Below are 25,364 nucleotides of genomic sequence, written 5' to 3'. Positions count from 1 at the left end.
TAAGCACGTAAACACCTATACACAAATTATCACAGGTAACTATAACACAGAAATCAATTAAGCAGAAATTGCGCCGCTGGTCGTTATGAAGAACACAGTCTGGAACCTGTGGCGGTTCAAAGAGGTCAGTCTATACTGCACGTGAGGAAACAACTGGACGAGAGTGAAGTTGACCACGCACTCCCTCAAGAATAAGATTTGCGCCGAGGCGGAGGGGCTCCTGCCGTTCTTGGAGACGCCGCCGTTGAGATCACTGAACAGGCTGTGCTCGAAACCCAGCTTGAGCTCGCCGGGAAACAGGTTTGGGTCTGTGGGGTAAAACTGTCCGTAGGGACCTCCACACTTGACGCAGCAGACATTATCGCAAAACCTTAAACCGCCAGAGTCGTCGTCATATCCACCGACAACCGTGTCCAGGTCCATTCTACTGAGTTCTTTCGCTACGGATCTGGCGGTGTCGCAATCATCGTCGTCACCGTCATCAGCGCCGTCCTTGCCAAAGTCACCGCTGCCAAAATTCTCATTGAACTGCGAGGCAGTACAAAATCCGGGCGAGTGGACCGGGTAGTTCACGCAGTGTTCCGAAAAGAGGACGAACTTGTTGTCGTTCACGCTGTTGACTTTGATCTTTATGGTCACCAGGGTCGGCTCTTCGACCTTGAACTCGAAGTAGTCGTTGGTCATTCTGGCAACGGTAACGTTGAACAGGTCCGGTATCTGATAAAACTTAACGGTGCCGTCAATCAGGCCCTCGCCATCCAGCACCATGCTGCCATTTGCCGTGCGATAATGGCTCGACGCGTCTATCTTGTATTCTCTGTCCGCCGAATTTCCCCCATTACTGCTGCCGCACACGCCACCGTCGCGCGTATACTCTGAACAGGTGGGAACGTTCTTCTTGACGATGTCGCCCAGCTTTACGTATGGGTATGGGATCGGGTGTATCTCCACTGCGTCGCCGGCTCCTCCGTGGAACACGCTGAACCTGAACCTGCCCTTCGAGCCATCGAAATTCGACGGGATCAGCGTGTACGTCCCCCTGGTGAAGCGCGCCTTGATCACGCAGCAGTGCAGTCTGTAGTCTCCCGACGAGTGTGCCTGCTTCGTTCTTACCGCCCTTATCGTCGCCATCCGAGAGAAGAAGAGCCGCAGGTTCACTGATATGACGACGTCGGTCTCCAGCACCAGTATCATGTCAATGTCTCTCTTCACCTTCAACCTGAAGTGCGGGTTACTGATGAACGACCAGATTTCATTCGGGTTCATGCCGCAGTTGTACTCAGACCACTTAAAATCGTAAACGAAGTTATTAAGGTTGTCTGTAAATTTTCGTTAAACATGTGTACCAATGGCTACAACTACACACTTACTATACTACACTACACCATACACTTAATATTTCTATACACACTATAACTACTCTAAGTAACTATCAGTAACATCCTTCTTACCTGTTAGCGTTGGCAGTAACTTGAACCTATGTTTCCTGTTCGAGAATGTAAACATTGTGAATATGTTATCATGTTCAATCTTCTTCATGAAGTTACACATCAGCATCACCAAATCGACTTCCTCACTCCCACTTTCAATAATGTTATACTTTCCGTATCTCAGCGTGTTATGTTCACTACTGCCGCCGCTTTTACTCACCAGCAACTTCACCAGTATGACTTCACTGTTATTATACACTCCGTTTACTGCTGGACTATATGGCGTCATGATCGGCACGTCTGACATGAACGTGTGCAACGCCAAGTACTTCATTGCATCTTCCATCGTCTTCTTATTTTGCACAAGCATTACAAAGACCACAAAGTCATCACTTCCTTCTTCATATTCTTCATCTTCATCATAGTCGTCATCATCATCATCACAATTGCCTCTGTTACTTGCAACTGCTTCATCATTACTGCCTGACTGATTATCTGCCCGCGTCGTTATGTGCAATTGCGGATTATGCACTGACAAATACGTATCTTCTGGCACCAAAGAGTTAATAAAATGCTTGTTCCTCTTCCAATTGAAGCAAATCCTTTTTGTGAATCGAAACCTTTTCGTGTTCCATGACAGGTATACGTGCGAGAACCACTTCAACACATTTATCCACTCTATCCAAAACACTCCATTATCGCTATTCTAAACATTCATCAGTCCAAGTATAATTTAGCAACCAATTGAATAACTGTTAATCTACCGATATGTATAACTAACTAATCCACAAGAATCCTATTGTTCATCTAAGACGCTTCATACGCTAACACACTTGCTATCCAATACAACAAAACTTACTCCATCGTATCCGTTCTTATGATGTGGCAGCATCTTTACTACCCTCGGATCCAACTTCAATTTTGATCTCGCCTTTCCCCAGGGATTTTTTAGCAACAGCAGCTTATGGTCTGTGCCTTCCAACTCCAAGTGCATCACATCCAACACACTATACGCGTGACAGCTAACAATGCCTAAATTACGTTTTTAAAGCCACCACTAATAGTTTACATACATACATAAATACATATACATATATAATAACTGTTAATTTATCTATTAACTCATCAATTCCAAATACCTATCACATATACATGATTTAACTCTGTAGCTCCAACTCATGTAGGCTACTCTATAATAAACACGCACCTGATGACACTGATATTCCATCCATGTCTACATCAGGCCTGTGCACATCGTACAGTTCGTTTGTTCCCACGCACACTACGATATTCCTGTTAAAGTTGTGCATGATTGCGCTCCATATCAGGTCCAACTTCTCCAGGTTCGCGATATCATTCTTCTGGTCCCACTGTGTGCGATTGTAGTCGATCCCGTTGATTCTGTCTGGGGACAATTTGTACTGGGACGGCGGCAGCTGTATTATCTCCGGTAGCCATCCTGTGTAGTGATACGTGTCGATTCCCGGGTTTGTTCCCTTTATCGAGTACGTGTTCCCGTACAGGCGCATGTTCGCCTTTTCAAACAGGGTCACCCACAGCTCCTCCGGGTCACTCGAGTGTGCACACAGCAGCGACTTATCTTTCCTTATCGGAACCCAGTCATCTACAAACAGACACCTCGCGCATCCGTTAAAGTACACCTTCACTCCTATTGCGAGCTTGTAGTTGTTCAGGTATTCTATCGACGACTCTGGGTACGATAGCTTCCTCAACTTCTTCACTGTCCTCTTCAGGTCTATCAGCTTTATCTTATCTGACAGCACTTTATCGTTCAACTTTTCGTATTCCGACAGCGTTGACAGGCTCGAGACCATTGAGCAATCTCCTACGTAGCCCTGGCGTATCCTATCCGAGCTTGGCGCCCCCTTGAAAAACTGTACATTGTTGCACAGGTCAAAGTATCTTATCCAGCAGTGGTAGCGCTTTACCTGCCGTGTGTTCAGTTCCATCAACCCATTCGGGTCTTGCCACAGCTCATCTACATTCACAACTTCGTTTAAGCTCTTATACACTGTATTATGCTTATATTTGATCACGTGTTCCCAGGCCGGCATAAAACACCCATCGAAGTAGCTATTCATAACCTCTAAAGTTCCTTTTGGGGTCCCAGACTCCGAAATTTCCATCATTTTACCTCCTGCATGATCTTCTTCGCATACAGACCTGATACCGCAATCAGAGGAAGGTGGAGGATCACAATTTTTACGTTTGTTCATGTACAAACGAAAAATGTTATTTAAAGAGCCACATTTCATTCTATGGATGATAATTTACAGCTAGAATGGAGAGTTTATCAACTATTTTATAACCATAAGAAGAAAAAATGTATTAATATACAAATTAAGTATTTTAAGCAAACACATTATGTTACAAAGTATTTATTGGAGTATCTAACATACAAACACGCAAGTTTACAAAACTATACGATTAAGACCAGTATAATAACTATATTTACAAAAGAACTATATTACATTGTGTGTTCATTTTTAATTTCCATCCGTTTATACTTACTATACATCATCACCATAAATTGACACAATTGATTACAAATCTTTGTTTATTGATTTTTAAAATGGCTCTTCTAAACGGGTCCACGAATCATTTCAAAGAATCGAATGTTAAAAAGAAGGGCAACAAATCTTCAGGCTCCGGTAAGGAGAGAATCTCGGTCCACAGTCACATTAAGGGTCTGGGTGTACATCCTTCCGTATTTTCTCTGGACACATCGAAGCTAAATTATGATGGAAAGGATGATCCAAAGTTATTAACGAATTATGAAAACTGTTTTGATCCTTCCTGTGGCTTAATTGGCCAGTTCAAGGCTAGGGAGGCGGCTTTGATTGCAGTAGATATGATAAAATCGAAGAAGATGGCAGGTAATTAAGCACATAATTCACACCTATTTAACAACCAGATATAATTCAACTGACTGAATTGTAGGTAAAGCGTTGCTTCTGGCAGGTCCCAGCGGAAGCGGTAAGACGGCCCTAGCCATGGGAATCGCAAGAGAGTTGAGTACCAGTGCGCCATTTACAATACTATCGAGCACAGAGGTGTTTAGTAGCGAAGTTAAAAAGACTGAGATTCTGAACGAGGCCTTCAGAAAATCAATACACATAGTAATAAAGGACGAGAAGCAGATATACGAGGGAGAGGTGACGGAACTGACTGCAGAAGAAGTAGATAATCCGACGGGAGGATTCTGTACGTCATTAAACAACGCTACTATACCTAACAGAACAAATGAAATCATAAACTAATGCTTGTTTTAGCAAAATGTATCAACGGTGTGTTGATAACCTTGAAAACAGTAAAGGGCTCTAAAACGTTGAGATTGGCGCCGCAAATACACGATCAACTGATAAAGGAAAAGGTGTCAGTGGGTGATGTTATATTTATCGAAGCAGTATCAGGTTTGTTCAAATACACACGTGTATATATACATGTATGGATAGTTGACATGAGTATATAAGTGTGTATACAAGTTTGTATTTATATGTGCACCTATATATGTAATCATATACGTATTAAATATGTATACGTTTATCAGCTCACGTGCGAATACAAAGCAGTTATCATAACAACAAATAACCCTATTTAGGCCAAGTTAAGAGATGCGGTAGATGTGACGCATACGCAACAGAGTTTGATTTGGAGATAGAGGAATACGTGCCGCTCCCCAAGGGAGATGTCTTTAAGCAGAAGAAAGTCGTGCAGGAAGTGTCGCTGAACGATTTAGATCTGGCGAACTCAAATCCAACGGTAATGCCAGAATCTTACATGATAATATTCACACTTAGGGCGGGAACGACGTCATGAGCATGATTAATCAGTATCTGAGGCCCCGGAGAACAGAGATCACCGATAAGTTGCGTCTAGAAGTGAACAAGGCAGTGAACAAGTACATCGACATGGGAATAGCAGAAGTACTGCCGGGAGTGGTCTACATTGATGAGGTGCACATGTTCGACATAGAGTGCTTTACGTACCTGACGAAGGTAATGGAGTCGCCACTGTCGCCAATCATAATATTGTCAACCAACAGAGGGGTAGGATTTAAACCAATAATAGACTGTAGCTATAAGATCGCCGATTAACCACTTATTTAATTATTTGATTAAACGACTGATTAATGAACTGATTAATGAACTGATCAAACAACTGATCAAATGACTAACGATTTATATAATTATCTGATCAACCACTTATTTAATTACCTGATTAAAGAACTGATTAAAAACAATTTAGGTGAGTAGCGTCCGTGGGAGCGACTTCATAGAGGCACATGGCGTACCGGCTGATCTACTGGACCGCCTACTAATAATTAAGACGATTCCGTACACAATTCACCAGGTGATACAAATACTAAAGATACGAAGCAATGTTGAGAACGTGCCCATCAGTGACGATGGACTAAAGAGGCTGGGCGAGGTGGGCATCAACACAAGTTTGAGGTACTGCATTCAGCTGCTGTCGCCGTCCAACGTCCTGAGGAAACTGGAGGAAAAGCCCACGGTGGAGTCCAAACACATAGACGAGGCGGACTCACTGTTTATGGACTCGAAGACGTCGGCTCAGAGAATCGTACAGCACTCTGACCTGTTTATTTCATAAAAGACTAATTTACTAAATGGTACAAAACACGTGTACAAACAATAACAGAAGTAAATGATACCAAGTGTGTGTATAAATAACAGCGGTAAATGGTACAAAACACGTGTACAAACAATATCAGTAAATTATGTCATCATCAGTTGTATAACCTGAAGGGAATATTAGTGAGTGGGTGTTGAGATTCAGTGGCGTTGAAAGGAAATGCGACCGGCCAAAAGCGCAGCCGTGCGCTCAGCCACGGAGGCACAGCCATCCTGTTTAACACTTACCCGGTCATCTCAGACATTTCGCTCTGCATCTGCATATTGAGCCTGGCAAACCTCGTGTTCATGCTGAGCTCACTGTGGTTCTTAATGACGGACTTGTCAACGAGAGTGTACTTGTAGCCGAACTTCTGCTGAACCCTGGAGGAGATGAGCGTCTGAACGGCGAGAGTGAGCACCTTCTTCTCCAGCGACTCCCGGTTCGGAAGACTCTTGTACGAGGCGACAATGCCCTCGAGCTCACTCAACATAAACTCGTGGATCCTAATGATCTCGTCTATCGACAAGACCGGGTCGCCGTCATCGGGCGGGACAATGGTCATGATTTTAACGATGGAGTCCCTGATCGTAGGGTCGTTCTGGTACCTGTCGACCACGTGGTCCAGGTCGAACAGCGTGAGCCCCTCGCTCTCGAGTGGGTCCGGCGGGATCGCGGAGCAGCACCTCTGGTACACGTCGATCAGGCTCGACTTCAGCTTCTTCGAAAGCAGCTCGTCCACGACTGTGGACATCAACGTCTTTGTGTCCTCCTGACTGTCCGCTATTTTCTTAAGCAGCTCAATACACTCCTTCTTGGATATCTAAAACATTTTGAAAGATAACGCTAATACACACTACTACCTAAATATGCGTCCAAAGACCAATTAGTATTTTATTTTTAATCACTTAGCAATTTATGTATAACTATAAAATCCCTTTTGTGGGCACTGATAAAAAAGGTACAAAAACACATAGCTGCTGTAATGTGTCACTAAAACTGGCTATGACATACCTTCTCTGCTCTGCTCGTCGATAAAGCTGGCGGAGTATGACTCTGCTTATAGGAATCGAACTCTTCAGGCTCCTCCTCGTCATTCTTGAAAAGATAATATAGAAAAACTGCGGTGGCCGCAAAAAGACCTAAAAACTAATAAGCAAGGGCCAACCTACCAGATGCGATTACTGTTTTGGTCCAATTAACCTTCACTACCATTTTAAATATAAACTTATTGTACAGACCCTCTTATATTACAATACTATAAAAAATCACATATCTCTGTATCGCACTAATTCCCCGTAGAATGAACTGGAATAATTAAACAAACTGGTCAACTATGTAAAAACTTTACTACAAAATCAGATTCCTCGATTCTATTCATCAAACGTGAAAGTGTTCTGAAGTAAACAGCCATTCCACTACCCTTACCCGGTGTAATGGGGGCGATGAACGAGAATGAACGAATAATGAGTAGGCACAGAAACTAAATACACACATCAGCACCATGAAACGATATTTAAATATTTCTGCGCTCTTCAATAACATTTGTAGATCCGTGTTATTTATCGGATCATCCCTTGATCACGGCAACGGGCCGCAATTTAACACACTTCTTTGAGATTCCACAGTCGTGGCAGGTCTGAACTAGTTTTTATCACTGTTTGCTGCAAAGTTACCTGGACAACTTCAGACACATCCTTATAGGACTCGGGAGCCTCTTCAGTGACAAGCTTGGGAGACGCAACTCTAATCTAAAAAAGGAATTAGATTCATGGGTGTTAGGCGCGAAAAGCAGAAAACATTCTATAAAAAAGCTCTGAACTTACCGAAATTCCCTTTTCCTTCAAATTGTTTAACACATCTTGATAATCCAGAGTCCTTCTGCTCTTGTTCCTGCTCAAAGTCCTCCCTAAGGGCGATATCATGATCGGAATAAATTTAAACAAGGCCAAGGGCATAAATAACTATTCGGTCGTATAGTCTATGGACCGTTAGTGGTAATTTTAAAAGCACATCTGCTACCGATTGACTTACCTGATCCGTGGCAGGTGGACCCTAGCGTTAGGTCCATGGCCAGCTGAGTCCCTGTCAACACGTACGAGCAGGTGCCCATGGTGCCACCAACGAGCACCGGCTGCCCAATGTGCTGGAAATCCGCCGATATAAGCGGGTGGTAGGGCGGAAAGGCCCTCGTCGACCCCTTCCTGTGGAGGAGGAGCCTCTTCAGCTTCCCGTCGATCATGTGGTCCTGCGGTTGGCAGTTAAAGCAAACTAAGGCGTACCTCGATCTTAGCAATGTTGTGCGAAACGTCGTAAACTACGTGCATATCCAGGTCGTCGGCCGATTCCCTAAGCACCTCCTCGAAGGACTTCCTGGCCAGGTGCGTCATCACACTCCTGTTGACCCAGGCGTAGTTGGCAGCCGCCGCCATCGCTTTGATGTATTTCCTCCCCTCCTCGGAGTGGATTCTTGCGCATGCCAACTGCTTATCGTTTACCTTTATCTTAGACTTGTTTAGGCTGTTCTCCATATCCACCAGTGCATCTGAAGCAACTTGGTGGCCCAGCCCTCTGGACCCAGTGTGCATCATCACACACACTTGGCCGATCCTATCGATTCCCATGACCTTGGCACTGTATTCATCGTATATCTCCTCGACGACCTGGATAATGTATTATTTTAAGCATAATAGCGATCACAAAGACAATCATTGATATTGTAGCCAGTATAACAGTACCTGGACCTCCGCGTAGTGGTTTCCAGCGCCAAGTGTTCCTATTTGCGACAGCCCTCTCTTTTTAGCCCTGAATGACACAACTGTGGGATCTGCCTGAACCATCCTGCCGAATTCTTCACAGTGCTCCTTGTCTTCGGCCCACGAGTACCCGGACGATACTGACCAGTCCATCCCGTATTCCAGTATATCGTCCAAGTCTATAATACAATTATACAACCCCCCTATTCAATGCTAACATATAAGTGGACACTTCTTATTCTATTTATACGCAATATCTGTGTGAATAACAATACACACCGTTACTATCACATGGTATTTGACCTTGGCATCCAACACCCACTGGGATCAAATCAAACAGTTTTTGAACCAGCTGCTCCTTTATAGGCTCAATATCCTTATATAGTAAACCTGTTCGCAGTAGCCGGACTCCACAGTTAATATCGAAGCCAACTCCCCCTGGAGATACCACCGAATTGCAGTTATCCATATCAAAAGCTGCAACGTTTCCGATAGAAAAGCCGTAACCTGCATTAAATTTATGTGTTTACTTTAAACTGTACCAGAATGTGCATCTGGAAGAGCTATACTGCTCTTAACTATACCAGGCAGTGCGGCAACATTTGCTAACTGCTTTAAAGCTGGAAGAAAAGACCCCGGTTCATCTGTAAACTGCCTAAGTTCATCAAATAGGAGCTTTGATAAATTTTCATTTGCAAATAGGTGACCTTCCACGTTCATATTAGGCACAAAGCCCTTCTTGATAACAAAGAGGTTCTTAACTTCATTACTCTTTTGGATATAGTCAAGTTGATCTTCATATTTGACTGTCTTCTTCATTTTTAATACATATAATGAATAAACGCATAAATGTGTATAATTGTCCCCCACGGGCTGATCAAAAGATTATTTTTTCTTTAAAGCCTCCAGCATCGCCAGTCCCATTTTGGCTGGGTTTTCAGGAACAATAACGCCTGCATCCTTTAAGGCCTTAATTTTGCCATGTGCAGTTCCCTTGTTGCCACTAATGATCGCTCCAGCATGACCTGCGCAAAATACAAATTAACTAATATTTAAACTCACCCATTCTTTTTCCAGGTGGAGCTGATATTCCTGCAATGATTGCAACCACTGGTTTATCCGTTGGGTTATCCTTTAACCAGTCTGCTACATCCTCTTCTGCAGAGCCCCCAATCTCTCCAATTATCAGGATTCCTGCAATGTTTACAATACACACTTCTACATACCCTTAGTCTCGGGGTGTTCTACGAATTTTTTAACTCCGTCAGTGAAAGTGATTCCTCCAAAGGGGTCGCCCCCAATCCCTATGCATACTGACTGACCGAGTCCAACGGTCGTGGTCTGAGAGACTGCTTCATAAGTCAGAGTTCCGCTCCTGCTAATTATACCTATAAGTGCGTTTAAAAACCGCAAAATCTCATTCGTACCTATTGAACCCTTCTTGTGTATGTGACCTGGCATGATTCCTATCTTACACTCCTCAGGCTTAATAATTCCTGGACAATTCGGTCCAATTAGAGTAGTTTTGCAATAAGGGTCCTTCAGCAACGTTTTAACCTTAACCATGTCGTGCTGCGGTATGCCTTCCGTTATGCATATGACCAGTGGTACTTCAGCCTCTATTGCCTCTACTATGGCATCTGCAGCTCCTGGTGGAGGAACATAAATCACTGAAGCATCGGCGCCAGTCTCTTTCTTCGCCTAAAGAGCCACATTAGTATGCCATTATATGCATTGTGTGTATGTATCTGCCCACCTCGGCCACTGAAGCAAATATTGGCAGAGTGTATTTTTCATCCAATGATTTCCAGTTAGTTCCTCCCTTCTTCGGGTTTACTCCTCCCACGAACTTGGTCCCGTGGTATTTTAGGCACTCGCTGGTGTGGAATGTTCCCTATAGAAATTTTTTGATAAAAACATAAAATTAGCTCGAAACACACCTGCTTTCCAGTCAACCCCTGGCAAATAACCTTCGTATCTTTATCTATGTACACTTTACTGGTCGAGAATCCCCTTCTAAATCTATTGCTGAATTTAGTCCAGCCCTGAGATTAAAATGAGCCTACAATCAACATACCTTAGAATTGGTTGCAAATTTAAGAGAATTTATGATCATATCAACTCAAAAATATAAAATTTATCCAGAATAGATATAATTAAATACTTTACGACCAACTCAACTTCTTCCACCACATGTGTATTCCTAACACGTAATGAATATACAGAACAGATTATCTTACTCTCTTAGGCCTAACGTCATCGAAATAGGGGTGTTTCATAGCATCGAAGGCTGTGATTCTCTCGATATGGTCATACAGAAACATTTTGTCCAACAAATCCAATGCCTGGTCAGAGACAAGATGCTGATTTTCCTGAGTTATGAAACTCTTCCAGGACTTCCGAGGGTGGACGCCGAGAATCTCATTGTATGCAGCAGGAATCTCAATGCCAAACTTTTGGGAGTAAGCGAAAAGATCGTCGGTCCCCAATACTTTTGCGATTTTAACGAGCTGATCGTAGTTGTCGTGACCGTAGAAGAAGGGTTCCCTTTTAAAAATCAATCCTGCCAACATACACCCGATGCTCCAGATGTCGAGGCTGTAGTCGTAGTACTTGTTGTCCACGAGCAGCTCGGGGCTCTTGTAGTACCGCGTGGCCACCCTGACACTGTACTCCTGACCCGGGTGATAAAACTCAGCCAAACCCCAGTCAATCAGCTTCAGGGACCTGGCGTCGTGGTCTATCATCACGTTGTGCGGCTTCACGTCCCTGTGCATAATGCCCCTGCTGTGACAGTAGTTGATCGCGCGGAGGAGCTGGAAAATATAGTACTTAATGTCGTAAACGGTGAACTCTGGGTATAAAACTTTATAATCCTTGTTCTTCACAAGCTCGAAGACGAGCGAGGGGATGCGACTCTGGGGGTCCTTAACAATATCTAGAAGAGCAATAATGTTCGGGCCTCCCTTGAGAATCTGCAGAATCTTAATCTCCCTCTTGATCTTCTTCTTCTTCACGGGCTTGAGGATTTTTATCACGCAGTCCTTGTTATCTCTGGTATCTATGCCTTTAAAGACCTCGCTGAACTTTCCTCTACCGATCTTTTTAATAATTTCGTAGGGGTCGGGAATGCTCCACTTGAGTGATATATTCTCGTAGTCCCAGTGGCCCTGGCCCAACTCCTGGTTTACGTAAGCATAGTATTTTGGAATTAACAAATCTGAGCCTAGAACTTGGCCGTTGGTATCATATTGCTGTTGAACCATATCTTGTTGGTAATACTGTTGCTGATATGATACGGGTTGACTGACTTGTCTCTGATAGTTTACAGCAGCGTTTGCATTGTACTGTGCTCTATTGCCTCTTACATGAGATCCTTGTATGTAACCTTGTTGATGATACGCTTTCTGATTTTGAGGGTAAGTGCAGTTACAAACCGGTGAATCGATGGCGAAAATGCAAATTAAATAAATGCCAAGGCTGTTAAAAATTATCATACAACTTTAATATATTTTCACCATGTGAGCGGTCCAAATAATTATAGAATCTAGGAGGAATCTTACCTCTCTCCCCACAGCTCGGGCCTAGTATATTCCGTGATCCCTATCCTTAGACTCCCAGCACCATTTTAACTATTAATTTTGTACATAGGAACAAATATTAATAGATTTCGTTTGCAGCCCATATACGCGCTCACACCCCGACACATACACGCAAACACTCATATCCTCCGAATATCTAGACCTCAAACACTTACATCTATACGTTATGAGATTATCCGAGTAGTTACAGCGCATTTTTACAAAATTTACAGTAAAACAAACACTCAATCCGTTCGAGTGCCTCGAATCTGGCCCGTTCACGGCGGCCACCCCTGATTGCAATCCACGCCTTCGGCGGGGCTACAACTCGTCCGAGTAGGAGTCCTCAGGCTCCTGCTCCTGCTGCTGCGAGTACAGCTTCGACACGACTGGGCTGCAGACGTTCTCCAGCTGCGTGAGCCTCTCCTTGTACTCCTCGGCCTCCTCGTCCTGGTGCGAGCCCAGCCAGTTGCTCGCGTCGTCCAGCTCCTCCTTCAGCTTGCTGACCTCGCTCTTCGAGAGCTTTGAGGCGACCGTGTCCTCCTTGAGCGTGCGGCGCATGCTGTCGATGTAGTTCTCCAGCGACTGCTTAGACATGATCTTGTCGGCCACCTTCTTGTCCTTCTCCGCGTTCTCCTCCGCGTCCCTCACCATGCGTTCTATCTCCTCCTGGCTCAGTCTTCCGCTCTTCGGCTCAATCACGAGGTTTTTGGTGTTGCCGCTTCCCTTTTCCTGCGCGGTGACTGAGAGGATTCCGTTGGTGTCGATGTTGAATGTGACTTCGATTTGCGGCACTCCCTTGGGTGCTGGCGGTATGCCTGTGAGGTCGAACTTTCCCAGTGGCACGTTGTCCTTTGTCAAGGGGCGTTCTCCCTGGAACACGTTGATCGTCACCACTGTCTGGTTGTCCGAGTATGTGCTGAAGATCTGCGACTTGTTTGCCGGGATCATGGTGTTTCTTTCTATGATCTTGCTCATCACTCCTCCCACCGTCTCTATGCCGAGCGAGAGCGGGCACACGTCCAGCAGCAGCAGGTCTTGTGACGACTCTCCCGTCAGGATGCCTCCCTGCATTGCTGCTCCGTAGGCCACGGCCTCGTCTGCGTTAATGCTGACGTCAGGGTCCTTGTTGAAGTACTCTCTGATCATTTCTCTGACCTTGGGGATCCTCGTCGAGCCTCCCACGAGCACGATCTGGTTAATGTCGCTCTTCGTCATCCTCGCCTCCTTGAGGACCGACTTGACTGTGTCCATCGTCTTCTCGAACAGGTCCTCGTTCAGTGCCTCGAACTTTGCGCGCGTCAGGCTTTCGCTAAAGTCCTTTCCTTCCAGCAGGTCCTCGATCTCGACTGTCACTTCCGTCTTCGTCGAGAGCTGCCTCTTCGCTGCTTCCACTTCCTTCCTCAGCTTCTGCAGTGCTCTCTTGTCATCTCTGACGTTAAGCCCAGTCTTCGTTTTGAAGATTTTGATGAAGTGGTCCATGACTCTCCTGTCAAAGTCCTCTCCTCCCAGGTGCGTGTCTCCTCCCGTCGCGATGACTTCGAAGACTCCGCTGTCCAGACTCAAGAGTGACACGTCAAACGTGCCTCCTCCCAGGTCATACACCAGGATGTTGCTTTCCTCCTGCGTCTTGTCTATTCCGTACGCTATTGCTGCTGCCGTAGGCTCGTTGATGATCCTGATGACTTCCAATCCTGCTATTGTTCCTGCGTCCTTCGTCGACTGGCGCTGCGAGTCGTTGAAGTACGCTGGCACTGTGATGATTGCCTTTTTAACTTCCTTTCCCAGGTACGCTTCTGCCAGCGACTTCATCCTGGTCAACACCATTGCGCTGATCTCCTCAGGTGCGTACTCCTTCACGTTTGTGTCTTTGACTCGCACGTAAGGTCTGTTGTTCTTGTTGATGATCGTGTATGGTAGGTTTTTCATATCGTTTTGCACGTCGGGGTCGTGATACTCACGTCCGATGAGACGCTTCACGTCAAACACTGTTTTTTCAGCGTGTACTGTTGCCTCATTTTTGGCGGCCATACCTAAAACCATCAGTTAACTTGTTTGTGTGAATATCTATGCGCAGGTCACAGTATCTTGTCAGGAACGAATACATAATATCAATAAACTCATTCCCACTGACACCGTCAATGTATTTTTACGTTGTTATTGATTGATTTTAAATATTAATTGTAAATGGCTATAAACGTCTGATAGGTCTAGCAGATTCCATGAATCTGAGCTACTAACTTACCGATTTTATGGTGGCCATCTACAAAGGAAACGTATGAAGGAGTAATTCTGTCTCCGTTCTCATCTGCGATGATCTCTACACGACCATTCTTATAAACACCCACGCAACTAAACGTTGTACCCAAGTCGATACCGATGATTGGACCTTCAACTAAAATAACGATAAATATCTTTCAAAGGGAGACTTACTTCTGCCAGAGGATTTTGCGTCACTAGAAGCATTTCTAATGCATAATAAGGAAATGGCCAATAATATAATTTTCAGCCTCATCTTAAAACGAATAATCATTTTAGTATACAATATATAAAATTTTGTGTGATATAGAATAAAAAGTAAATTTATATTCTAGGGGAAAAAACTTATGGGTATATTCTCTGTATTATTAAATCTCAAAAGTGGACTAGATCTATTATAATACAAATATACACATATCTGAGATGTTGATGCGCGATATCTTTTAATCGTATAAAATCCAAAGACGGAAGAATTGAATTTAATACGACGCTACAAAATAATTTTAAATATAAAGTTTATTGTGGACATTTGTGTGACACTGTTGTTCACTACATCCCCATCAATGAAAAATCAGCGAGTAAGCGTTCTTCTTTACGTTATGAAAGCGTGTACACATTTAATAGATAGTTTTAAATTGCCGATAACTACCATGTCCCGTTATGTATTATGGCTTTATTTGTTTCTATGCTATATCTAAAGTGTATTTAGCCGTGTACTATATAAACTTTTCCATAATTTTCCACAAACAGGCATACTCAATGTCTAGCACGAATGACAACGCATATATTTAATAAATTTAATTTTTTAAAGTAACACATATGATTAAACGTTCTAAAATCAAAATGGAATCACTATGTGTTTATATGTCGTGTACTCGCGAACCTACATCTTTTTTAAGCAAGATTCGTAATCATTGAAAAACTTTCCACATTTTAAAAGCTCTACTGGTCTTTCCTTTTCATCGTTTACTGGATCTTCGTCCAAAAACATCTTGTAATAGTTCTTTATGCAATCCGACAGATCTTCCTGTGATTTTGAGCACGAAGACAACTTTTCTGGGTCCACGGTAAGTTGAGTCACGCTTACTTCATCAGGTTCTTCATGTGTGCCCTTTTCATAACTGTTATCGTTATCCTTTGAATAATCTTGTATGAACTCCTTTGATAGTACTATTTTATGGTTTTCCATCATATTCAATTATAAGAGTTATGTTATTGTCTCAAAATATTAAAAATCAATGCTTGGTTTATTGTGTTAAAGTTATATTGTATAATATTGAAGTGATTCTATTGTTAATATGAATATTGTTTTCAAATGAAGAGGAACTAGTAAATATTGATATCAACTTTAATGTTAGAAATACACATGTTCGAAAATTCTATTCTTATTACTATTTCATATTATTAAAGTAATACTAGTAGATAAAATTTAAAATTATTTCTGTATTTTACCACAACATTGACTATAACCACTATAAATGATTAATGCTATGATTTATAAATATATTCATGGAAATATGTAAACAGAAAAAATTGATTTATTAATGGAAGTTAAAGAAATATCATTGGATAATAATAACCCAGGAGAGTGTACACTATGTAGAGTTACCGGTACAATATTCCTTACCGGTTTATCAGCATATTCATTTTTGTGTGCAAGTAGAGCAAAGCCTAAATCATTCCACAGAATGTTTTGTGCAGTATTTGGGTCATCATCACTATCACTAGGTACGTTCGTCCAAAACAGTAATCATAATTTAAATTAGGCATATGTAGAGCCTTTAACATAGGATTCTTTAAATAAACCAATAGAAAATTCTGATGTGTAAAACATATTGAACAAATATGGCCGAAAAACATAGTAGAATAAACGCAATATTTATATTTGATTTAAACAGAGTGTCAGATCTGGACAATCCTTCAGATAAGGAAGTACAGGTATTTTAATAACATGATGAAGAAAAATAGATGAGTAAATTGTTGTACTATTACCCTGAGGATCGTAACATTGATGATAAATTATCGCATTTTGGACTCATTGAAGGATTAATCGCACTTTCTAAGTAAATAAACAGCAAAACAAGTACTTTTAGAAACTACACAGAAGAGAAACTTGAATTTATACGGTCAAAATTATACACAACGACAGTAGTGCCATGGTTTGAATCAGTATATTTGGCGACGGTAAGGCCAGAAGTAGAAATAAAATCGGTAGGTGTTTCACAATAACCAAGGATCAGTGGAAGAAAAGGATGAATACAGTTACCACTGGAGAAACAATATGCTTAAAACAATATTGAACAATGCAATAAAAATATTTGAAATGTTTTATGGAAAGTTGGAGGAACAATTAGAAAAAATAAGAAAGTAAGGAATATATAGCAGGACATAATATTACTATGGTCATTACCGCTAAACCTTTTTAAAATCTGATCTATATAGTTGATTTAGTGATGAAATGACACTAAAAAGTTTACAAAACCAACTCGACTCATTTCTTGTCTCATTTATGAACAACTCGACAAAAAGTACATTGCATTTATTGAAAGGTTAGAAAAGAATAAAAAAATTAGTGATGTGTAGACGTTAAAGCATTTAGAAAGTTGCACACAAACGTGCCATTGACACTAGATATACAGGTATGGATTATATAAAGTAGATAAATGAGAGACGAGGTTGAAATTAGAATTTTAGTTGATGATCGATGATTTGTACCATAAGTTTGAACCAATATTAAAGTCTATGCTGATATATAACCACCAAGTCATACACTCGACACTGGAAACAGAGGAGATTTTCCTGATATATTCATACATCGTGAGGTACCACGGAGAAGTGAGCAGGGAGAAGTCGCTGACAGTCAAGTGGCCTGAAAGCAACGAGCTTTCAATACTCGACTCCCAGGAAGAACAGCTGTACAGTCCGCAGATATACGTAAATGGCAGGAAGTACACACTCACAATATTGGCAGTAAGGAATAAATAAGGCATATATAATACGCTGGCTAATGTTTAACGCCTAATGTCTACTGTAGACGGGAGCGTCGATATTGATACTGCTACTGGACACAAATGAACCACTTATCGTATGTCATTGATCAAATATTAGTGATTTTGAATTGTATTATACAGCGTTTTAAATCATATTAGTCACACTTGAGATAACCATACGTATTTATTTTCATAGTGATTTATAATAAGGAATATTGATATAGGTGCTAAATTCAATATATGAATATATGAATAAACTAAAAGTAAATTTGTTGACACTAGAGGAAAAGTTATCGAAACTGCCGTAAGTTGATGAATAAATCGTATAAAAAGGTAATAAAATCATGCCTAGGGTTTTAACGAATACGAAGTTTTTTGGACTGAATAGGCTGTCAAAAAGCATAAACAGGTGTGTTGACAAAATTATATTAAAGGAAATTTGCAGTGTTGGATTTGAAAATTTAAACGGGGAAGCAATAGAGCAGCTGTCAATAATATATGATCTACACAGTATGATAAACAACTCAAGAGATCAGCTGCTCAACGCACACGTTAAAACGAAAACAACCTGGGTTAACACAAAATACAGCAACTACAGGTAAAAGTTAATTAAAATAAGAACATATAGGGAAGTCCACTACGTAAACGGCAGTAACAATAACAAATCATCACTCTCTGAGTCGAAACGTGAGTATAGTTATTTTTACACACGCAATCATAAATCAAGATACACTATTAATTCTGAATAAATGCTCATTTAGTGCACTTTGATAAATTTGTAAACACATACTTCAATGGGATCTATTTTATATAGAATTGAGGAACAAAATAATTTTATAATGGAATATTTAATACACGATAATATAAATATAAATACAAATACAAGTATATTTATGCAAATATACACAATCATTTAATACATACTATGTAAATAGTGTATACACACACGTATATTCATAATACAGAGCTCATGTTATACAATTATAATATATATAAATAGATATGTATATACAATGTGTATATAAAACCGATTCAAATTACAGTGTATTGGCGTAAAGAATCTGTGGAAGTTACTATGTGTACAACTGGAACCTTGAAAACTAGGTGAGATTTGAAGACAACGGATTCAAAGGGCTCGTTTACATCAAATTTCATGACATCGTACTCTGACACCTAAGGATTTAAGTGATAAGTATAAATAGAAACTGAGATTACCTGATAAAAACAAAGCGAATTTGAGGGATTAAAGAGAGCCTTATTGGCGAACATGACCTCTAGGTGATCAGCAATGCAAGTGGCGTAGTCAAAATCAAGAATGTAGTCACTCAGCTCCATTTGATCATAACTAAGGTAAAAATGAACGAATTGAAAAGACGTGTCGGAATAACAACAATCATATACATACACAAATAAACATGACGTGTGAAGAGTGCCGTCCTTGAGGGAGAAAACAACGGTTTGTGATTCAGGAATTTTGAACAGATCTTCAGACAGCGTAAGCCCTAATGATAATGGTGAATGTCAGTCATTCAAAGACTAATTTGTATAAAACTACCTTTGGACTTCAAATACTCAGTAAGTTCACTCTCCTTGGAGGCTTTCTAAACAAATATATTGCCTAAGTAAAAAAGTCAAACCATTTGTTTCTCCTCGTGTTCAGCTTGATCACGCTTCCTCTTCTCCAACTCAAACTCAGTGTATTTATTTAAAACCTTCTTGTAAAACGCAGAAAAATTAACATCAACAAGAGACAGAAGCTTATAACAATCTTCGTTTTCACCTCCAGATACATTCATGTTAGGATCAGATTTTATTGCCTTCACACACTCTGTGCAAAAAAGTAGAGCCTGCTTATAGAGTGACAGGTTAAAGGACGCCATAGAGCCTCTGTAATACCTGAACATGTCATTTTAAGGCAAAACAAGCTTACGATTTATAGTTAAACTTGTCAAACTTAATGCTATGCCTACAATCGTTTACACACTTTACATATTCCCCTAAATGAAAATGAATAGCGGATATCATACCCAGTCTCAGATAGACCAATGCTCTATTTGAATACAGCTGCGAATTTAGAACATCATCCCTACTTTCAGCAGCAATTCCATCAGTGTAACTGGAAATGGCTGCTTCGTAGAACCGTTTACCGTCAGCAACGTATCCATTTCCGACCTCCTGTGTGTAAAATAATGAAACCAATTGCCAAATGATTACATATGTTTACATTAAATTGTGTTCATCTCTCAAATACACTCACTTTATACTTTTGAGCTATGGAATCTCTGGTCTCACCCTCTGCCAACAGCTTGTGTAGAGCTTCCAGGTCCGGATTAGCCGACATATCGCCTAATAAATAAGGATTAATCAACCCAAAATACTGGGAAGCTCGTCCATGAAAAGCGGATGCTCAATGTCCGCGTACTTTTCAGTGAGCTCCTTGAGAAACTCCTCGGAGATATTGTACTCATCATCGTCGTCCATTTATATAACTAATGTACAAAACAGTGTATTATTGAGTAAAAATACAAATCATAATTTTAAAATTCATCAGAGTAGTCGATGATTTTTAAATCGTGTAGTAGTGGTCTGTTGAGTGTGACCAGATTCGTGATGACATCATCAATGAACTTTTGTACATTTTGCTGCGTGAGACTCATTTCCATGATCTAAAATCCAATATTAACAGCAGTCCGTACCTTGAACTTTCCTCTTTTACCTCTATATGCTACGAGCTTAGAGCAAACTTCCGATGCTGGGCACCTTGACGATAGTCCAAAAGCAGAGACAAACTTATGCTAAAAACAAGATTATCAACATCAATTATTTAATTATCTATTAGCCATAAAGAAAAAAATAATATCTAAATTATCTTTAGGGGTGCTAATTTACTGTATTTAACTAATTATGCGACTCATTGTTAACTATTAATTCAATATCTCCATTATTATATACGATTAATCTTATTTTCATGGAAAACACACCTGATTAGTGGCATTAATGTATCTTATTTTTACTGAGTCTTGTGAGTATCTTTTTGAAATATTCGATAACTCTCTGTGTAGTGTGTATTCAACTCTGTTTCCATATTTGATAAATATGAAACAAAACTGATTGTCCTTCGGACCACATTCTCCTGCTTCCAGAAGCCTGCTTGTCAACTCTTTATATATACCAACATTCATCTTTTTAAACTAAAATCGTCGTCACATAATCACACCATCTTACCTCGTTCTGCCTCAAGTTTAACCACAAAAGGACGTCTGAGAAATTATCGAGTGTCAACTCAATTGATTTCCCTAACATTAAATTATCAATCCGACAGTGTTCAAATAATCCCTTTTATGCGTACAGTATCTATTCTTAATAATATCAACACACACTATAAAGTATACAGTTCCTTACCTTCCATTGTATCAAAATCTTGTAAGTAATACAATTTAGCTCCTTCTGTTCTGTTCCGTTTAAAATGATTTACCAGCTCTCTATTGCTGGCTCTTACAAACCCGATCTTTACTTTTGACTTTACGTACACTGACAATGATTTAAGTATAGTCAAAAAGAGCGACTTCTTAACTATACACACGACCTAAACAATAACTTGACTATAACTAAAACCTACGTGACTCATTGTCTGGTTTTCTATAAATGTTTGCAGGTGCTTTAAATCTTTTATTTCAACCAGCTCTGATGGCATTATTTTATTTAGCCAAATCTCAAGTTTCATTGTGTAATCTTCCTTGTCAAATACGAACGGGTTTGAAGAGTTTGTTTTATATGCGATAATCTGAGGGATCGATTTCGTATTTTTTTGACAAAAGTTGTTGTATTTTTCACAATTTATTCGATATATTTTTATTGCTCCTTTGAACTTAGTGACGGTTTCAATAAAGCCTCTGTGTATATTGCTACAGGTACGGTTATTTGCAGAGTAAAAATAATACAAATTCAACACCCGCACATTTTTAATAGAATCATTATACTCCTTTGGTGTCATTTCTTCCACTATTGTATCTTCGAATGTGACTTGGGCTAAAATAACATCAATTCCAAAATCACGTAAAAACTACTTAATAATAACCAACATTAGAGATCTGTTTAATTAAATATAACTCTATCTAAAAGGAATCCGTTGTTTAACAGATCCAAACTTACTCCTAGGACCACGATCACCCTGATTTCTGCCCTGGCCTCCTCCAAAGCTAAATTGTGAAAATACATCATCGAAATCAAATCCTTCAAATGTAAAAAATGTTTGAGGTCCGTCTCCATAATAGTGAGTGTACGGGCGTGCCTGTGGCCCATCGGATTTAAGTCCATCTTCTCCGTATTGATCGTAGATCTTTCTCTTGGAAGGATCCTTCAGTGTCTCGTAAGCGTTCGAAATTTTAGCAAACTCCTCTTCTTTACCAGGGTTAACGTCCGGATGTAACTTTTTGGCCTTTTTCCTAAAGGCCTTTTCTATATCTCTCTCAGTTGCATTCCTTTTAACACCTAGCAGTGAATAATAATCGCAATACACTTTAACTATGAAATCAAGGTATATGATTATAAAATATAACCTTAAAATAATATACATTATAATACAAGCTTCATTTAACCAGATTAATATAAAATATGCTGTGATTCCATCGCCTAAACCACACAATAACACTGTAAACTAAAATATATGTTACACTAATGACATTTATTTGCGATATTGGATCAAAACAATATTTGTCCAAAATCATAGGTGTACAAAGTAACGATTAGCTCTTCGTGGCCTTCTTACTCCGGTATGAACATTGCGTTTCCAAATGCCGCATCTTGAGCTGAAAATATTTATAAATTCCACACATTTGCGTTTATGTGCCTTTTTACATTCAAAACTATATAAATATAAAGGTAGCTTACCATCTTTTACTGATTCCGTTGCTTTTAGATGCTTTGTCCACACTATCAAGTCTCCTCTCATCAGACCCCTTCTTATGATTTGAATTATTTGAAAGTTGTGCATCTTCAGGAACTGCAAATACGCCGTGTTCAAGTTGTTTGTGAACACCCTGATTTCGGTGTATCCCATCTCCAGCGCCTTCTGTTCCAAGTGTTCCAAAAGCCTCGTTCCAACCTTCATGTTCCTCCTCTTTCTTGTTACTACGAGCCTAACCATTTGAGCAACCGTGCTAACATTTCTGTATTGAGTTATGCCAACACATCCCAAAATTTCATATGCTTGACATGATTCACTAAAATTATCTTCATTTACTTCATTTCCTTCGGTTGCTCTTTTAGATCCATTTAACACATCTGATTCAGAGGGCCTATCTACCGTATCAGGATTATCATTGCTATTCTTTCTAGCATTGTGATCATTCTTTGATTCATTTCTGGAATCTGAATCTGGGCCGTGATCTCCAGATACGTAAGCTACCCAGAAATTTGAGCCTTTATGATTACGATAAGTCTTGTACACATCAACTAGATCAGGGCAGGATTCCTTAATATGTTTCTCAATTTCATATCTAGCCCTTATGAATAAATATATTAAAAACAAAAGACAAAAGTAAAATAGGTTAGATAATGACAGCAAACAGGCGTTGATTATGACTATTGCGACCAAGTCATAAATATGTTGTACAAGCCAGTATATTATGGCCGGCAGTGTCAGTGATCTAAAATGATCAAATAATAATTTACAAACGTGGACGTTATCTGGAAGCTCGATCTCTCTGATTAAAATGGAAGGACATTTGTTACGACGTGCGTTATGTGAAGGTGATGTAGTCTTTATTGAGGGTATTCTACCCTTTTTAATATCCATATAATTCTTTATTTTATTCATGTTTAAATCTATATAACATAAATATTAGTACACGCTAATAAAAATATTATGTACAATACCCGACTACATGAACACAAGTATGGCAGTAAATAGAAATTGATCTAAAAGCAAATATTTTAAATTATATTGAATTTAATATAAATTGAAAATAATAATATTATATAAATTGATTTGTTATATAACCAAAAGATCTAAATATTAGGTATAATATGTAATAACGAAAAATGTGTAAAATAAAGTAATATTACATATCCAAAAGGTTTGAATATAAGAATCAAAACAATTTTATACTATTGTTCTTTTTGATTCCTTGATTATATTAATATTATATTATTTCTATTATTTATATTTATATATAATATACACATATAATATTATAATCAATTATAGGTATTTAGAATATAATTTAATAATAATTTTTAGTAAATAAATAATTTATTATGTTTATATCCCTTATATTTAACTTTTGTTTGAAAATTTGTTATTATTAAAAACCATAGTCATTAAACTTCAATCTAATTACAATCTAACAATCAAGTATGTTTATATTGTATTTTGATAAATTTAAATTTATTTTATTCTATTTTTTATCATATGTACTCCCCATATGTTCGTTATGGAATCATTAATATTAAATCTATTATTAGATATTATTATAACTAAAACATTTACATAAAAAAATATTATTTCTATTATTATATCGAGAATGGTGTATACTTTGGTTTTATTGAGACACGGTATGAACATTAAATTTGATATATGTTATTGTATAGGCGAAAGTGTTATGAACAAGGAAAACCGTTTTTGCGGTTGGATTGACGTTGATTTGAGTGAAAATGGAAAACAACAAGCAAGGTAGAATATAGGTTATTTTAAAAACATTTAGGGATGCCGCTGATATGATCAGTAAACACAACTTGACTTTTGGACATGTTTTCACCTCTATTTTGAAACGATCATATGACACAGCTTCAATAGTTTTAGAAAGACTGAATCAGAAGGATGTTCCTTCAACTAAAACGTGGAGGTATTAATTTAACAGTTATCTATAAATCAACAATTAAACATAGACATATTAATAGATATATCAAATATGTAACCGGTTCATAGGCTAAACGAGAGGCATTATGGAGCATTGCAAGGTCTCGACAAGCTCGAAGTTGCTCAACAATATGGAGAGGCGCAAGTTAAACAGTGGAGAAGATCATACGACATCCCACCACCAAAAGCACCTGAGGATAGCCCACACAATCCTAAAAATAATCATCTGTTTGACGTAGTGCCGAGAGAATTGCTTCCTAACGGAGAAAGCCTTAAATTAACACTCGAGAGAGTTATGCCATTCTGGAATGAAACAATAGTCCCAGAATTGAAAAAGGGACAACCCGTTTTCATAGCAGGTATTGATAAACATATAAATAGTTACAAGATGTCTGTATTGTTGGTTTTATATAATTTACTAAAAGCATATATAATGATATTTCTTATAGCACACGGAAACAGTTTGAGAGGATTGATCAAGATGTTGGATAACATGTCTGAAGCACAAATTATGGAGTTCGACCTTCCCACAGGAGTGCCTGTACTATACAAACTTAACGAGGACTTTAGCGTTAAATCGAAGGAGTTTTTATTGGATGAAGCAGCACTAAAGGTTAGTTGGAAAGATGATCAAACATAAACACATCTATACAGGCGAAGATGGAAGCGGAGAAGAACGCAATCAAAAAACAGGCAGCAAAGTAAACAGATAAAAAAACTATGGAATTGTCGGTTTTCACTATGGAATCCACCCTCCCTACAAAACAAACAACAAAAATAGGGAAACATAGTTAATTTATCTACAACAATATATATATCAGAGATCTATAATG

The 25,364-nt window shown here is 39.5% G+C and overlaps 13 protein-coding genes across 13 annotated transcripts; 3 read left to right on the top strand and 10 right to left on the bottom strand.

Annotated features, from left to right (window-relative positions):
* Positions 1 to 57: 57 nt before the first annotated feature.
* On the bottom strand, positions 58 to 3,667 carry TOT_040000242 (uncharacterized protein; the record flags this gene model as incomplete). Its single annotated transcript, XM_009693868.1, has 5 exons — positions 58 to 424; positions 530 to 1,319; positions 1,431 to 2,136; positions 2,290 to 2,462; positions 2,638 to 3,667. The coding sequence occupies 5 exons, from the start codon at positions 3,665 to 3,667 to the stop codon at positions 58 to 60; spliced, it is 3,066 nt and encodes a 1,021-aa protein (XP_009692163.1).
* A 356-nt stretch (positions 3,668 to 4,023) lies between these two features.
* On the top strand, positions 4,024 to 6,065 carry TOT_040000241 (RuvB-like DNA repair helicase; the record flags this gene model as incomplete). Its single annotated transcript, XM_009693867.1, has 6 exons — positions 4,024 to 4,327; positions 4,392 to 4,655; positions 4,724 to 4,864; positions 5,053 to 5,213; positions 5,252 to 5,500; positions 5,700 to 6,065. The coding sequence occupies 6 exons, from the start codon at positions 4,024 to 4,026 to the stop codon at positions 6,063 to 6,065; spliced, it is 1,485 nt and encodes a 494-aa protein (XP_009692162.1).
* A 265-nt stretch (positions 6,066 to 6,330) lies between these two features.
* On the bottom strand, positions 6,331 to 7,301 carry TOT_040000931 (conserved hypothetical protein; the record flags this gene model as incomplete). The annotated part of the gene is made up of 3 exons (XM_009693866.1): positions 6,331 to 6,909; positions 7,101 to 7,228; positions 7,259 to 7,301. The coding sequence occupies 3 exons, from the start codon at positions 7,299 to 7,301 to the stop codon at positions 6,331 to 6,333; spliced, it is 750 nt and encodes a 249-aa protein (XP_009692161.1).
* Positions 7,302 to 8,067: 766 nt separating this feature from the next.
* Positions 8,068 to 9,661, bottom strand: TOT_040000239 (uncharacterized protein; the record flags this gene model as incomplete). Its single annotated transcript, XM_009693865.1, has 5 exons — positions 8,068 to 8,334; positions 8,369 to 8,749; positions 8,825 to 9,021; positions 9,122 to 9,349; positions 9,385 to 9,661. 5 exons carry the CDS (start codon positions 9,659 to 9,661, stop codon positions 8,068 to 8,070), a joined length of 1,350 nt encoding a protein of 449 aa, XP_009692160.1.
* A 66-nt stretch (positions 9,662 to 9,727) lies between these two features.
* Positions 9,728 to 10,797, bottom strand: TOT_040000930 (succinyl-CoA ligase [GDP-forming] alpha-chain, mitochondrial; the record flags this gene model as incomplete). Its single annotated transcript, XM_009693864.1, has 5 exons — positions 9,728 to 9,867; positions 9,905 to 10,036; positions 10,069 to 10,543; positions 10,599 to 10,736; positions 10,783 to 10,797. The coding sequence occupies 5 exons, from the start codon at positions 10,795 to 10,797 to the stop codon at positions 9,728 to 9,730; spliced, it is 900 nt and encodes a 299-aa protein (XP_009692159.1).
* A 276-nt stretch (positions 10,798 to 11,073) lies between these two features.
* Positions 11,074 to 12,339, bottom strand: TOT_040000929 (uncharacterized protein; the record flags this gene model as incomplete). Its single annotated transcript, XM_009693863.1, has 1 exon — positions 11,074 to 12,339. One exon carries the CDS (start codon positions 12,337 to 12,339, stop codon positions 11,074 to 11,076), a length of 1,266 nt encoding a protein of 421 aa, XP_009692158.1.
* A 405-nt stretch (positions 12,340 to 12,744) lies between these two features.
* Positions 12,745 to 14,956, bottom strand: TOT_040000236 (heat-shock protein HSP70; the record flags this gene model as incomplete). Its single annotated transcript, XM_009693862.1, has 3 exons — positions 12,745 to 14,456; positions 14,669 to 14,818; positions 14,857 to 14,956. The coding sequence occupies 3 exons, from the start codon at positions 14,954 to 14,956 to the stop codon at positions 12,745 to 12,747; spliced, it is 1,962 nt and encodes a 653-aa protein (XP_009692157.1).
* A 609-nt stretch (positions 14,957 to 15,565) lies between these two features.
* TOT_040000235 (conserved hypothetical protein) lies at positions 15,566 to 15,874 on the bottom strand (the record flags this gene model as incomplete). Its single annotated transcript, XM_009693861.1, has 1 exon — positions 15,566 to 15,874. The coding sequence occupies one exon, from the start codon at positions 15,872 to 15,874 to the stop codon at positions 15,566 to 15,568; it is 309 nt and encodes a 102-aa protein (XP_009692156.1).
* A 352-nt stretch (positions 15,875 to 16,226) lies between these two features.
* Positions 16,227 to 18,421, top strand: TOT_040000234 (conserved hypothetical protein; the record flags this gene model as incomplete). The annotated part of the gene is given in 12 exon segments (XM_009693860.1): positions 16,227 to 16,428; positions 16,583 to 16,620; positions 16,651 to 16,745; positions 16,776 to 16,893; positions 16,898 to 17,049; positions 17,134 to 17,231; positions 17,266 to 17,321; positions 17,377 to 17,652; positions 17,717 to 17,767; positions 17,897 to 17,976; positions 18,025 to 18,270; positions 18,301 to 18,421. Coding segments are annotated over 12 exon segments (1,533 nt in total).
* A 283-nt stretch (positions 18,422 to 18,704) lies between these two features.
* TOT_040000233 (uncharacterized protein) lies at positions 18,705 to 20,153 on the bottom strand (the record flags this gene model as incomplete). The annotated part of the gene is made up of 7 exons (XM_009693859.1): positions 18,705 to 18,845; positions 18,888 to 19,174; positions 19,228 to 19,273; positions 19,310 to 19,568; positions 19,603 to 19,847; positions 19,930 to 20,018; positions 20,051 to 20,153. 7 exons carry the CDS (start codon positions 20,151 to 20,153, stop codon positions 18,705 to 18,707), a joined length of 1,170 nt encoding a protein of 389 aa, XP_009692154.1.
* A 56-nt stretch (positions 20,154 to 20,209) lies between these two features.
* TOT_040000232 (Pbj2) lies at positions 20,210 to 22,248 on the bottom strand (the record flags this gene model as incomplete). The annotated part of the gene is made up of 7 exons (XM_009693858.1): positions 20,210 to 20,338; positions 20,369 to 20,467; positions 20,654 to 20,863; positions 20,898 to 20,968; positions 21,075 to 21,258; positions 21,292 to 21,701; positions 21,825 to 22,248. 7 exons carry the CDS (start codon positions 22,246 to 22,248, stop codon positions 20,210 to 20,212), a joined length of 1,527 nt encoding a protein of 508 aa, XP_009692153.1.
* Positions 22,249 to 22,436: 188 nt separating this feature from the next.
* TOT_040000231 (uncharacterized protein) lies at positions 22,437 to 23,490 on the bottom strand (the record flags this gene model as incomplete). Its single annotated transcript, XM_009693857.1, has 2 exons — positions 22,437 to 22,480; positions 22,563 to 23,490. 2 exons carry the CDS (start codon positions 23,488 to 23,490, stop codon positions 22,437 to 22,439), a joined length of 972 nt encoding a protein of 323 aa, XP_009692152.1.
* A 706-nt stretch (positions 23,491 to 24,196) lies between these two features.
* On the top strand, positions 24,197 to 25,236 carry TOT_040000230 (phosphoglycerate mutase; the record flags this gene model as incomplete). The annotated part of the gene is made up of 6 exons (XM_009693856.1): positions 24,197 to 24,227; positions 24,264 to 24,345; positions 24,377 to 24,517; positions 24,601 to 24,890; positions 24,981 to 25,144; positions 25,186 to 25,236. The coding sequence occupies 6 exons, from the start codon at positions 24,197 to 24,199 to the stop codon at positions 25,234 to 25,236; spliced, it is 759 nt and encodes a 252-aa protein (XP_009692151.1).
* Between the last annotated feature and the right edge of the window lie 128 nt (positions 25,237 to 25,364).

Source organism: Theileria orientalis, chromosome 4 (assembly GCF_000740895.1).
Source record: "Theileria orientalis strain Shintoku DNA, chromosome 4, complete genome".
Taxonomy (NCBI): Eukaryota; Apicomplexa; class Aconoidasida; order Piroplasmida; family Theileriidae; genus Theileria; species Theileria orientalis.
This window is presented reverse-complemented; position numbering and strand designations above follow the sequence as displayed.